The 15,369-nt window shown below is 44.1% G+C and overlaps 1 protein-coding gene across 1 annotated transcript in view; it reads right to left on the bottom strand.

The window, feature by feature from the left end:
• The window catches only part of LOC137564350 (A disintegrin and metalloproteinase with thrombospondin motifs 2-like), a 418,259-nt gene that overhangs the window by 87,522 nt on the left and 315,368 nt on the right, over positions 1-15,369 (bottom strand). The window contains exons 13-14 of the mRNA XM_068278125.1: positions 11,832-11,965; positions 7,533-7,656 (exon numbers count right to left, since the gene is read on the bottom strand). Coding sequence (XP_068134226.1) covers positions 7,533-7,656; positions 11,832-11,965 — 258 coding nt within the window. The remainder of the gene's footprint in view (positions 1-7,532; positions 7,657-11,831; positions 11,966-15,369) is intronic.

The following is a 15,369-nucleotide window of genomic DNA, read 5'->3' as shown; positions in this document are numbered from 1 at the left end:
AATGGAAAATGCCAGGTACAGATTTATCTTACTATTTACTATAGAAAATAACTAAAATCAAACAGTGGAGAGTACAATACATAACTTATGCAAGAACAATATTTACCTATTTATATATGTGTTTTTTTCCTGTAATAGTATGGCTGTCCCTGCTGCTTTAAGAAGAAGTAGGGGTCTCTCTTGCTCTCCTATCTAAATAAGCAGAGAGGATGCAGCACAGCACCATTATCTACTCCAGCGCTGGGTCCTTACCTCTTCTGCACTGCAGCCTATCTCTGTGCAGTAGTGTCTCTCTGTAAGGTACTGATGCACGAGACTCTGGAGAGATGTTGCTGCATGGTGCTAAGCTGCAATACGGAAGAGTTGAGGACCCGGCTCTAGACCAGGTATCTATGCTCCACTGTGCGCTCTGCCGTTCACTCATCGGGGACGCCCACTAAGTTTTTGCGGCATCATGGACAATCTCTACAACATTTAATTTCAAGTTCATCTGCTTTAAAGGGACAACCGAAAAGCTTGAACGTCATTTACATCACAAAAAGGCCTGGTGGCAGGCCAAACACAAGACAAAAGGAAGGACACGGCACTCAGAAGCTATGTAGCAACAAGCTGTATTGGAGTCACAAGATACAGAACATGTTTCGGGCGGAGCCCTTCCTCAGGCCAAAAACCACAACAAACCATTTGTAAAACGCTTTTCTCCCATAGGACTCACAGGTCTAGAAAATCTCTAGAACACACTTCACATCACAACTGAACTAGAGATCTTTACAGTAATGCATATCTTCTCTGCTAACATTATTAAGCTGCAAAGCATAACAAACATGCTATAAAAGACACAGTGAGCTAGTAAATGCCTACAATGACTTTAAAACAATGGCAGCTATGATACAAAAATGCATCTATTAAATAAATACATTTATAGCATGTTTTTCTCCTGGAGGACTCAAAGCGCCTAAAGGACAACCCAAATAACTAGGCTGTGTTCCTTTTTTTCTTTCTCTGCCTGAAACAGTTAAATATCAGGTATGCAAGTTTCTGCCCATGACGGGACCAGGTCAGACTGGATCAGACTTTAGCATAACCCTCACTGATAAGCAATTACGGCCATAAAACACTTTCCTGTCAGTATTATTGTGCCAAAAGAAAAAGCACAGACTCCGGCACGCCACAAGAATTCTTCTTTTATTGTAGCCCCAAAGAACAGGTACAGAAGAAAGCCCCTCTGTCTACAGCTGTTTCACGCCTCTTCAGGACACTGCCGCTCCCCCACCTCCTCTATATCGTGGCTTCCTGCCTGCGCCTCGTCTCTCCCCGCCTACGTAAGCTGATGGGAGGGAAGGGACGCAGGTGGGGAGCGGCGGTGACAGGCAGCACAAAGGTAAACAGCCTGCTAGCAACAAGCTGCAAAGTGTTTTTTTTTTCTGGGGGACAGCAGAGCATGGGGGAAGGGGGGGGGGGCACAGTACAGACACCGAGGCTGGTGATAGTATGCAGAACCAGCCTCTGTGTCCTAATAGCATTCTTAAAACCCACCTCGGGTTTTCTTTAAAGAGACTCTGAAGCGAGATTAAAAATCGATTCGTTCTGCAGCAGGATAGCGGCGTTTTAGCAGGGGCAAACATGCCCATGTTGAATATAAGGTAAATATAAATAGCGATTTTTAATCTCGCTTCAGAGTCTCTTTAAGCCCCAGCTTATGACTAGTTAAAAACCTGGATGATGCACGGAATGTAGTTTATTTTACTATTTTATGTAGTCTTTATTTTACTGACTTAAAAATTGTTACATTTGACTGTACTCTGTCTACCTCTCAATGGTCTAAATGTTGCCTCACCATTAGCAGAGGTAGCAGTTCCTTCTCACATATAGAAACAAGCTTAAAAGTTCTTCATAGGACGCATATCACACCTACCATGCTACAACAGCAGGCCCAAAACATGCTTCAGGCAGTGTGGAAGAGAAGGTAATTATTCACACATGTGGTGGTTTTGCCCAAGAATTAAGGAATATTGGTCCTCTATAATGTTCCTTATAAGCACAGTCCTGGAGAAAGGACAGGAGTCTTTCCTGTCCCGTTCATGCTGCTACTAGGAGATAACCCTAGAGGGTGGAAATCATCATCACACCGTCTGGCATATTGCTAAGGCTGCCAGGCTTCATAGCACTAGAATGTGGCAATCACCTACTCTTTCACTCGATATGACAGTGTCGATTATCACAGATATTCTGATATCAGAAAGACTAATTGCAATCAATGACACCATGGGTGTGTTTACTAAAACCTGGCAGCCCTGGCTTGACTATATAGATAACCCTGGTCTACGCTCTCTGGTATTAAAGGGAACCTTAACTGAACGGGGGGTAAAGAGTTTTACTTACCTAGGGCTATTACCAGCCCCCTGCAGCAGTCCTGTGCCCTCGGCGCCGCTCTGGAATCCTCTGGTCCCCCGCTGTCACTTAGTTTCGTTTTTGACGACTCACCAGTCGCCGGCCGCCATGCGTATTATTGGACGCATTCACCAATGCAATTAGCGCTATTGCGGACCGCAATGCGTACAAAAATACGCGTTGCTGCATTCCGCACGCGTAGATATGCGGCAACGCGTATTTTTGTACGCGTTGCGGTCCGCAATAGCGCTAATTGCATTGGTGAATGCGTCCAATAATACGCATGGCGGCCGGCGACTGGTGAGTCGTCAAAAACGAAACTAAGTGACAGCGGGGGACCAGAGGATTCCAGAGCGGCGCCGAGGGCACAGGACTTCTGCAGGGGGCTGGTAATAGCCCCAGGTAAGTAAAACTCTTTACCCCCCGTTCAGTTAAGGTTCCCTTTAACACCCTGATCCATTTTCTAAGCCTTCATACTGTGACTCCAAGACTTTTCGAATGTCTTGGATCTATTTAATGCCTCCTGTAACCTGAACCACATATATGCTTTTTGGAAACCGTGTGGACATTGCTGTTACTATGTTTTTGTTGAATATCATTTCAACTTTTCCCCTAAAGGGGAACTTTTTTCTTGGCTGTTTATTGTTAAATTGAGCTTATAGTTCAATAAAAACCCTTTGAAACTAAAAATGATTAAATTTTAATTATTATCTACCTATCACCTGTCTTTAGTCACCCCTCAGAAAATATTCAGCTTTAAAGAGACACTGAAGCGAAAAAAAAATGATGATATTATGATTTGTATGTGTAGTACAGCTAAGAAATAAAACATTAAGATCAGATACATCAGTCTAATTGTTTCCAGTACAGGAAGAGTTGATAAACTCCAGTTGTTATCTCTATGCAAACAAGCCATTAAGCTCTCCGACTAAGTTAGTCGTGGAGAGGGCTGTTATCTGACTTTTATTATCTCAACTGTAAGTGAACTGTTTACTTTTTCTCTGCTAGAGGAGAGTTCATTACTTCACAGACTGCTCTGAAAGAATCATTTTGAATGCTGAGTGTTGTGTAATCTGCACATATTATAGAATAATGCAATGTTAGAAAAAACACTATATACCTGAAAATAAAAGTATAAGAATATTTTCTTTGCTGCTAATCTTCTAGAAATTATTCATAGTACACAACCAATTCATTATATCATTTTTTTTTTTCGCTTCAGTGTCTCTTTAAAGAGACTGAAGCGGAAAAAAATATATGATATGATTTGTAAGTGTAGTACAGCTAAGAAATAAGACATTAGGAGCAGAGACATAAGGCTAATATTGTTTCCAATGCAGGAAGAGTTAAGAAATTTCAGCTGTTCTCTATGCAAATAAGCCATTGAGCTCCACAACATTCAAAGTCGCAGAGAGCTCGGACTTCAGAAGGTGGTTATCTCAACTGTCTGTCACTATATTGTTTTTTTCTTATGCACAGGACAGGTCAAAAATCATTTAGAATGCTGAGTAGTGTGTAAACTGCAAATATGAGAGAATGATGCATTGTTATAAAAAAAACACTATATAACTGAAAATAAAAATATGCAAATATTTTCGTTGCTTCTAATATTCTAGTAATTATCCGTACTACACAACCAATTCATTATATCATACATTTTTTTTTCGCTTCAGTGTCTCTTTAACTTCACATCCTGTCAGGTTAAAAAAATGGCTGTTTTTTCTAATTACCAAAATTTAGCGGAAATGCACAAAAAGTAAAATTTTGGGGGGAAATTGCATGTAAATTCCATAGAAGGTCCATGCCTTATATTATTATTGGAAACTGAGGATGCAGAAACTAGGGGTGAACGTGTGTACATGCATAAGGTGCTGGCTATAGGTTGAAGACAAATAGGTCATAACAAAAGTTGGCAACTGCTAGTAGTGGGGTCCTGAAAGGGTCAGTATTAATGACCTAGTACAAAAAGTATGTTGCAGTCTTCTCAGATTATGTAGAATGATCAAAAGTCAGCAGTATAGCATTGTTCTACATATGGATCTCCATTGGGATGGCCATATGGGTGGATAAATGGTGATGATTAATGTACACAAATGAAAGCCATGAAAGTTGGCCATGCCAGTGGCATAGCATCATATAAGCCTAATGGGATACAGATGGTACAGATGGAGACATCAAAGTTGTAGAACGACTTGGAAATACTAACTGATAAAGAACCATATTTGAAGGAAATAAAATTATGAGATCTATAAAAAGGGTAATACAAATATGTGATGCCAGTAAACTACTGTTCCTTTATAAATCACCAGTAAGGCCACATACAGCTCTGTGATCCCGGATGTAACTCGTACATCCATAGCTGAATGCCGCTGTGTGCACCACCGCACTATCTGGCTTAACAGTGAATGATTGCTGCTAATAGCAGCAATCATTCAATAAAGTTAGGACGAAAAAAAAAGTAAAAAAAAAAAAAAGCGACAAGCTTTTAATTAAAATAAATAAATAAAAAGTTTCCCCACTTTCAGTAAAGTTTTAACCCATACCTAACCTAATAATCCCTTTTTTATCCTATGTAATACCTGTACATGTTACTACACCTTTAGGCTTGGTTCACACAGATGGCTATGCAACAGTAAATGCCAAACCTGACACTTGTCATCAAACCCAGTGCTCTACAGATGCATTGATCTGCCACTGTAAGGTGATACATCTATACAGCTCTCGGCCACACACTTTCGCCCTAGTAGGCGCTTCTGATCGCTACAGAGGCGCAGGCTGGGGGTAATGGTTTGCCACATCTAGCTAGTAGTGAAATAAGGCATATAAGGTATCATTGAGAAAGGGCCAAAGAATATATTGTTATGGATTTTATAACTGTGGGACTTATGTGAAAATAACAAAGGGTTAAAACTGAAAATTGTGTATTTTCTGCATTTATACCTATTTTTGCCCTGAAAAATTAGTATAAAAAATTTAATAAAATAAAATCGGAAACAAATATTATCCAAAGAATTAATCTGCAATGACAGTGCTCCTCTTTATGCACAATCTGTAAAGTTAAAAAAGAGCTCAACACAAATTATACAAAAATGCCTAGATTGTCCTGAAAAAAAAAAATGCATATATCACCAATCCCAGGCCGAGACAGCCAGTCAGCACATCTAGTGGATACTGCTCTCTTAGAATATGTCTTAAAGAGAACCCAAGGTGGGATTTCATTATGTTAGTGGAGCACAGAGGCTGGTTGTGCACACTAAGACCAGCCTCCGTTGCCCCATGGTGTGCCTCCATGTCCCCCTGCGCGCCGCTATAGCCCCCACAGTGCTGGCAACACGCAGCGCGTCGGCAGCACAATGTTTACCTATGCGCTGTCAGTCAGCGCCGCTCCCCCGCATCGGCGCTACCCGCCCGTGTCCCTTCCCTCCCGCTGTTCAAGGCAGTCATGCTCCTGTCTCCTGTGTAGCCCTGTACTTGCTAGAGATCAAGGCTTCAGTGCCTTCTGGCCTATGAACCCCTTGCAGCTTTGTACTCTGACATCTAGTGGTCAAGTACGGAACTGCAAGGGAAAGAGCAAATGGCTTCCCTAGAAGAAGAAAGTGAAACCTGGACATCTACATCTAGCAAGGGAAGCTGCACGGGAGACATGAAAATCGCTGCTAGGAATGAGGAGAGGTAACTATGCCCACACATGACTCGCATATAAGCCAAACCCTAACTTTTGGGACACTTTTTTTCCCAAAAATTCAGCTTACTGTATATGCATAAGTATACAGTATTCTTCCTCCACCAATTTGGAACAAGTTAAGTATGTCCCAGGAGCTTCTGACGAGCTTCTACTCCGCAACAATCGAATCTGTCCTCTGCTCTTCCATTCCAGTCTGGTATGCTCTCTCATTTCCCAGCAACAGGCGCAAACTACAGAGGGTCATCAGATCAGCTAAATGGATCATCTGGAAACCACTTCCCTCTCTAGACTTCCTCTACACCTCCAGACTGCGCTCCAGAGCACTGGGGATCACCAACGATCCCTTACACCCAGGCTCCCGCTTCTTCAGCCGGCTCCCTTCAGACCGGTGATATCGATCCATCTCCCCCAGGACCTGAAGGCATAGGAACAGCTTCTCCCCCTCAGCTGTCAACTCTCTCAACCCCATCAATGGCCCCACTTAGGTCATTTTTCTCCTTCTATGCTATAACCGACAAATCATATTTGCACTACTGCTCTTTGTACATAGATGTGGTCAATTTGTGTATTATTGCTGTGTTTTTATGAATTAAAGCAACCCTGTGATCTCTGTACGTGTAATGGCATCTCTGATGTATTGTGTCCTATCCTATGTTTAAAGAGACACTGAAGTCTCTTAAAAATCTATTTTTTATAACAAAATCCTCTTTAACATATTATCCCTAACTAAACCGCCGCATCCCCGCGGCTGTAAACTATCTAAATTCCCCCTTAGTCGCCCTCCCTCTCCCCTGCAAAATCCACGACTTTCTTGGTCGTGGATTTTGCTGCCAGCATTAGCTTCCGTGTGAGGCCGGGCTATGAGCTGCAGCTCTGCCTCACACGCGTCTGTCAGCGGCAGATCTCCGCCTCTCCCCCGCCCCTCTCAGCGAAGGAAGACTGAGAGGGGCGGGGTAGAGGCGGCGATCCGGGCTGACAGACGCGCTGAGAGGTAGAGCTGCGGCTCATAGCCCTGCCTCACACGGAAGCGCTGCCCGGAGTGCCCCCCGGGGAGTTTGGGGGGATTTAGTTAGCGTAGAGCGGTGGGGATGCGCGTCCTCTCTCCCTTCATTCCTCCCAGTGGCTTCACTAGTAGCGTCGCGTAATGACGCAATCAAAAGGAGACCCCACGGCTCCTTCTGATTGCATCATTATGCGACGCTACTAGTGAAGCCGCTGGGAGGAAGGAGGAATGAAGGGAGAGAGGACGTCGCTGATTGGCCCGGTGCTGCCATGGAATAGGGGAGACTTGTAATCGCTTCTGCTGCGCATACTCTGCATTAGGAAAGGGGGCACAAGAGGTAGTCCCCGGACTGCGTGACGTCATCGCGGTGGGTGTTCGTATCGGCGGGTCGTTCGTAAGTCGGGCGTTCGTAACCCGGGGACTACCTGTATTATAAATGCACACATAAATTACCTTGTTTCTTAGGCGTTCTTGCGAATGTTCCTTTCACAATTTTACAGCGCGAGTTATCACCACCACACACCCCACATTTATCTTCTCTCTTCGTTGAGCCAATTACTTTGTTACAACCAACTTTCTATGTGCAAAACAGAAAAAAGGAGTGAATTGGAGAACTTTATGTTGGTAAGCATAGTAAATCATAGATAAAGGAAACCTTAAAGGGGCAGTATGGCGAATTTTTTTTTTTTTAAATATGTGCAAACATGTGCAAATAAGAAATACTTTTTTTCCAGAATAAATGAGCCATAAATTACTTTTCTCCTATTTTGCTGCCACTTACAGTAGGTAGTAGAAATCTGACAGAAGTGACAGGTTTTGGACTAGTCCTTCTCTTCATAGGGGATTCTCAGCAAGGCTTTTATTCTTTATAAAGGTAGCAGTAAAAAAAAGCTCGCCCATTGAAAAATGGGCGCTAGGCTAGGGCACACCCTCCCCCAGCACCGCAAGCACAGATGCATCCCGCTCGCCCATCCTCCACCGCTGTCTGCAGTATATGCACACGGAGAGGTTTCTTGCTTGGCAGTTGGAAAAAGCTGTTATTTCCCACAATGCAATGAGGTTCACAGACAGCAGATTGTCAAGTCTGGAAGCAGGGACACAAACACACAGCAACACGACGCAGAGACACGGGTTTTATTATATAGGATTCCCTAAAAAGGATGATACAATGGCGGTGTACGCCACAGCGATGAACCATTCAACTGTAGTATTAGATCAGGGATGCGCAGCCTTTTACCCATATTTGTTTCCATAAATTTGTAACTACCAGGCTAGCATCTCCTATTGTGCTTTCCTGTTTGCATGGTAAGTATTTAGTTATGCATAGGTTTTGCATCTGTTTGATTGCTGAGTGTGTATGCGAGCTGTATAAGTGGTGCACATGAGGTGATAAGTCATTCAAATGCAGCCCATGTGGTGAGCGCTGGCTTTATTCTCTGCTGTCCATTTTGAATGTAAGTTACACATTTCTGCTTAGCTGCTGCCAGGGTTAAGGACATATGCTTTTAACTTAGGTCAGATAGTGTAGGACATCTGCTCTGGAGAATTACCTCAACGTTGGTGCAGATGTCCAGTAAATTGCATTTTGCATGCAAACTATAATCGAAGCTAAACTTTCTCCATAACCCAGTATTGCATTGTTTGGATGCGGGGCATGCATTTTTAGTCCAGGAGGGGCAGTGTACGCCACAGCGATTAACCATTCAACTGTAGTATTAGATCAGGGATGCGCAGCCTTCTACCCGTATTTGTTTCCATAAATTTGTAACTACCAGGCTAGCATCTCCTATTGTGCTTTCCTGTTTGCATGGTAAGTATTTAGTTATGCATAGGTTTTGCATCTGTTTGATTGCTGAGTGTGTATTTGAGCTGTATACGTGGTGCACATGAGGTGATAAGTAATTCAAATGCAGCCCATGTGGTGAGCGCTGGCTTTATTCTCTGCGATACAATGATACTGGCCAGCTTCCCTGCTTGCTACACAGTTTTTTGGCAGTTGGGCAGAGCAACTGCCATTCACTAAGTGCTTTTGAAAATAAATAAATCCCTGGGAATCCTCCATGAGGAGATGGGCTAGTCCAAAACCTGTCAGTTCTGTCAGATTTCTACTACCTGCTGTAAGTAACAGCAGCACAGGAGAAAATAAATGTAAGGCTCATTTTACTCTGGAAGAAACGTACTTCTTATTTGTATATGCAGTGATCAGTAGACAAAACCACACGCACCATCCGTCCTATACCAACGTGGTTTTTATTGCAACACTAGTGTCAACGACCTATCCAAGTGGGAATAGCATCTAGCATAGATTTACCTCCTGCACAGTAGTTACAGCTGTGGAGGTGGGAGATCGGGGATGATCGTGAGGTGTCTCCAATCTCCCTCCTCCACAGCTGTAACTACCATACAGGAGGTAACTCTATGCTAGATGCTATTCCAACTTGGATAGGTCGTTGACACAAGTGTTGCAATGAAAACAACATTGCTATAGGATGGATGGTGCACGTGCTTTTGTCTTCTGATCACTGCATATGGATTTCTTTCTTCTCTTCTACTGAACGGAGCTCACATCCACCAGCACTATCCAGGGATGCACCAGCAGCGGTGAGATAAAATTGTTTGCCTGTGTTTGCACTTTCACATGACTCAATGCATTATCAACTAGAGGACTCTTCTTTGTGTTAAATCTTATTTGTATATGTTTGCATATATTTAAAATAAAAAAAAAAATTCGCCATAGTGCCCCTTTAAAGTGTACCCAAGAAGGAAAAAAAAAAAAAAAAATACATACCTGGGGCTTCCTCCAGGCTGATCACTCCCTCACCGTCCTCCACCGCTGCCACCTGGACCGTCCGCAATTAGTAGGCTACTGGAGCATTAAGGACTCCATGCAGAATAGGTGCTGGCTCCAGCCAGGATTCAATCCCATGTCAAAGGTGGTTACTTTAACAAATACCAGTGTTTCGTCTGAAAGGGAAGCTGCACCTGACCTCAAGACCGGTTCTAGCTACAATGGGGACCAGGAGCAAAAGTAACCTGGGGGCCTGTGACACCCAGCCCCCCTCCACCCAGTAATAGTAGTCCGAGTTGCCCCTAAGGAACGACCCCTCCAGTAGGGGTGACAGGCAGATGCTCACCTCCTCTGAGTTCCATGCACTGTAAGTCCCATCTGTCTCCCCTGTAATGTTGCTGCTCTGCACCTCCTGCCTCTCACGACAGGCACTAGAGCCCAAATGGAGAAGCAGGAAGTGCAAAGCAACAACACTACGGGGGAGACAAATGGACCTGCAACATCTGGAACTCAGAGAAGGCAAGTGTGCACTTGTCAGCAGTGGGGGAAGGGGGGGGAGCAGAGGGTGATAATTTGGTGGGGAGGTGGCAGACACTTGGTGGCCCCTATGGATGCTGAGGCCCCGGTATGCCTCAAAACAAACCGAACAGTCGGAGACAGGATGGAACAAAATCTAAAAATGATGCAAAAAATTACAATAAGGCCTACTGAAGCCAAATGGCCAAATGAGGGGGGGGGGGGGGGGGGGGAGAGGGGTGTAACCACAACACCACTCACAGCCATGGCCGACCGCAACCATACATTAGAAAAGCAGCATAAATTCAGCAGATTGCAATAATAAGCCAGAACATAGGCCTACAATGGAGATGGACATGCAAAGAACTCCTATTGCAAAGTTTAAGCTGGCATAAAGATAAAGCAAGGAATGCAGAGCCACATAGTCATGCATCTAAAACTTAATATAGGATAGAATGCAAGGATTCTCACCACTCAGTAGACACTGTCCCTGTATGCCTTCCAAGGCTACAACTCGAGATGAGGTTAGCTGGGACCTCCCATGGAAATGTCAAGTGTGTGGTCTCCCTCAGATGATGCACCACTGTGTATAGAGTGGGGGCACTTTGGGGGTTACTCAAAGAGTAGTGACTCTAGTATAAGCTGAGACCCACACTTTTGGGACACTTTTGTGGTCTAAAAATTAGGCTTATGCTCGAGTATGTACAGTATACTATAACAATGTTTATTGGTTGTTTTCAAGGTGCATTTCATTTGTTTTAAACAGCTTACAACAGTTATACAGTACTATAATATGTAACAACAAAACTATATAATACAAACCAGTACTGTATATTTTGTTGATGGAGACAATTTTGTTTGTATGTATGAAAAAAATGTAACTACAGTGATTTGTAAGTAGGGGACTGCCTGTATTTTTTGATAGACAACAGAGGAGAAATGGCAATGCATCCTAAGACCAGGCCGCATCTGAATGACTGCTAACAGAGTCGTGCAGAGTCACCTAGAGGCAACATACACACCTTGTATTCAAAACAAATGCTAAAATTATGCACTAAAGCCCTAACCTTTCATAGAAACTGAATGCAATCATAAATATTAAAATGGGAGAAGCTAGACATAAAGTAAACATACATTATGGACAGCAGGGAGAGGTAGGAGCATTTCCCAAAGCAGGCTGCATCTGAATGACTGACTACCACCATAGGTGTGCAGAGCCATAGGGAAGGTACGCATCTTGCATTCATGCACCTTTTAGTGCATCTGTTGTGAATGCAACATGTGTACCCTGCCTATAATTAGGCACTGCACACCTATGCTGGTAGTCATTCAGATGCAGCCTGCTTTGGGAAGGGCTGCCACCTCTCCCTGCCATATATATTTTTGCTGTATAATTATCCTTTATATGAGCTTTTTTAAAAAAAAAATTGCATGTGCATAATACTCACCAGGCATTCCCCTCGCACACATATATTATGGGATTCTTTATATGAGCACTGAGTTCCATCATGCGCCAGTCGCTTCATGTATACAACATCACCAGATTCCTTTGACTGGCAGTAAAGGTGACATCTTTCTTTTTCTGAAAGAGAAAATGAAAATATACCCGGTAATACTGTCTTTCTTAGATCATTGTGCAATCAGCCTCACTTTTCTCATTTAACCACTTCCCTAGCACGCTATGTTTTGCTGATCGGTGCTGCGTGGGCTCTCCAGCCCACAGCACAGATCAGGTTGCAGCCAGGCCGATCAGACTTCCCCCCTTTTTTCCCCACTAGGGGGATGTCCTGCTGGGGGGGTCTGATCGCCGCCGGCTGCTTGCGCTTGCGGGGGGGGGCTCTTCAAAGCCCCCCTCCGCAGCGCTTCCTGGCCTCCTTCCCCTTCCCTCCCTCTCCCTCCCCCTGTGAGCGGCGCAGGACGGATTTCCGTCCTGCGCCTGATGGGATAGGCTTTAGCCTATCAGATGCCGGTGATCCCCGGCCAATCAGAGGCCGGGGATCACCGATCTCCTCTACGGCGCTGCTGCGCAGCAGCGCCGTATACATGTAAACACCGGGGAAGATCTTCCCCGTGTGTTTACATTTACCCTGCGAGCCGCCGATCGGCTCGCAGGGTGTTCACGGAGACACCTTCCGGGAACTGACATGGAACGGCCGCTCATACGAGCGGCCGTTTCCATGGTATACACTTCTGGATTCAGGGGCGTGTATATACGCTCCGAGAATCCGGAAGTGGTTAAAGAGGAACTCCAGTGAAAATAATGTAATAAAAAAGTGCTTCATTTTTACAATTATGTATAAATGATTTAATCAGTGTTTGCCCATTGTAAAATATTTTAAATCCCTGATTTATATTCTGACATTTATCACATGGTGATATTTTTACTGCTGGCAAATAATGCAGCTGCTGCTTGCTGTTTTGGCAGTTGGAAACAGCTGTAAACAGCTATTTCCCACAATGCAAAAGGGTTCACAGACAGGAAACTGCCGAGAGTACTTAGTCAGAATTTCTTTGCGGGAGGGGTTTCACCACAATATCAGCCATACAGCGCCTCCTGATGGTCTGTTTGTGAAAAGGATTAGATTTCTCATGTAAAAGGGGGTATCAGCTACTGATTGGGATAAAGTTCAATTCTTGGTCGGAGTTTCTCTTCAAGTCTGTATCCTATTAAACGTTTCCCAAGGCGATATTTTCAAACCGTATCAATAAAATACCTCCAAAGCACCCACCAAGCACCAAATTATTAGAAAGAAGTTTGATATAACTTTCTTTACCTACTTTTCAGTAATTATTTAATTGCTAAGTGCTGAAATTTTGTTTTTAGATAAAATGAAAAATGGTCTCCTGGGAGAAAACTCAAGAGAGAAGGTAATTGGATAATGGCCTTAACCACCCTGGCGTTCTATTAAGATCGCCAGGGCGGCTGCGGTAGGGTTTTTTTTAAATAAAAAAAAAACTATTTCATGCAGCCAACTGAAAGTTGGCTGCATGAAAGCCCACTAGATGGCGCTCCGGAGGCGTTCTTCCGATCGCCTCCGGCAGCCAGAAGTAACACGGAAGGCCGCAATGAGCAGCCTTCCGTGTTTGGCTTCTCCTGTCGCCATGGCGACGAGCGGAGTGACGTCATGGACGTCAGCCGACGTCCTGACGTCAGCCGCCTCCGATCCAGCCCTTAGCGCTGGCCGGAACTATTTGTTCCGGCTGCGCAGGGCTCAGGCGGCTGGGGGGACCCTCTTTCGCCGCTACTCGCGGCGGATCGCCGCAGAGCGGCGGCGATCGGGCAGCACACGCGGCTGGCAAAGTGCCGGCTGCGTGTGCTGCACTTTATTTGATGGAAATCGGCCCAGCAGGGCCTGAGCGGCAGCCATCGGCGGTGATGGACGAGCTGAGCTCGTCCATACCGCTAAGATGGTTAAAGTGAGTCTGAAGCCATACAAATTACCTCTTTTTATTGCCCAGTTATGTTAAGCATTAAGATCAAAGCTGATTCACCTCATTCCCATGGCAGGACAAAGTATTTATCCCCCTAAAATCCCGGGGGCAAAATTCTACGATCGCTTCCTGGAAGAGGCAGAGCTGTGCGCAGTAGCTCTGCCTCTGCTCCAGTCAATCTCCGCCCCTCTCAGTCTTCTTTCACTGAGAGGGGCGGGGAGAGGCGGAGATTGGCAGAGATTGACTAGACTGGAGGTAGAGCTACAGTGCAAATCTTTGCCTCCCCCGGGCAGCAAGATCCACGAAAGTTGAGGAATTTTGCTCAAGGATTTTAAGGGGATAAATATCTTGTTCTGCCGTGGGGATGCGGCGAATCAGCTTTGTCCTTAATGCTTAATATAAGTGAGCAATAAAAAGAGGCAATTTATATGGCTTCAGGCTCTCTTTATGCCACATTCACAGTGGCCTTTGCTTTCCTTGTGACAGCAGGAATGCAAAAGACCAAGACAGCGGCGCCACATGTTATACTTGCGTTGCGGCAGGTACAGTGCAGCATACAAAGAAAAGTATGGTCAACTCCCACTGTTAATGGGCACTATTACCAGTAACACACTGCATGCAGCGAGTTACCATAGTGTAAACTGTTGTACCGCAACACACCCGCTGCACTGTTTACATGCAAATATCAATTGCTAATAATATTTATTAGCAATATTTTGCACTACATAGTTACCACTCTGCACTTTCTTGCCTCCTATACAAAATTGAATTTGTCCTTAGGCAACAAGATGCAATGACTTTTTTTGTGGAGTTTATGATGCTAGGGTCTGTAGTCCTTGTTCTAATTGTGCAACCTTATATCCAGTGTTTATATTGTGAAAATGTTGCATACAATTTTCATGATACTACATACTTAGTTAATTTTATGTGGCTCGCTACAGCAACGTCTTTTGTCTTTGTCCACAGTTTGTCCCCTATCTTATTGCCTGATGAAGCGGGCTGTGCCTGCGAAACGCGTTGCATCTTTTGGGGTACCAATAATAAATGTATTTGCTTAATTCAGACAGTATTTTGAGTCTGCTTTCCGGAGGTAAGTCCACCACTGCCTCCCAGCAAATTTTAAAATTTTTATTACCTTTTATCCTGCTGGCGCCTCTGTTCTCTTACGATAATGTATTAGCTCTATATTCGGGTCCCTGCTTGTAATTCTAATTAGTGATGGTCATGTCTAGAGGAACTCATGAAAGCATGAAGCATGTGATTAGTTTGGTCAGGTGATAGATAAGCAAGTCTCTGATTTGCTAGTCATGATCATGTGCTAAAGCAGGATGTGATCACAGCAAATGAGAGCTTTGCAAATCTATCAGCTGATCAAACAAGTTGCATGCTTCTCCATGAGTTCTCCAAGACATGACCATCACTAATTCTGATCCTCATCTAAGGTAGGTTGTAAGACTAAGACTGCACTACCATATTTACACATGGCCAATCTGAGTAAAAGGCCTTTCTTAGATTCAAACTCTAAGATTAATCTATTGTCTTTTATAGGAAACT

This window comes from Hyperolius riggenbachi, chromosome 3, assembly GCF_040937935.1.
Source record: "Hyperolius riggenbachi isolate aHypRig1 chromosome 3, aHypRig1.pri, whole genome shotgun sequence".
NCBI lineage: Eukaryota > Metazoa > Chordata > Amphibia > Anura > Hyperoliidae > Hyperolius > Hyperolius riggenbachi.
This window is presented reverse-complemented; position numbering and strand designations above follow the sequence as displayed.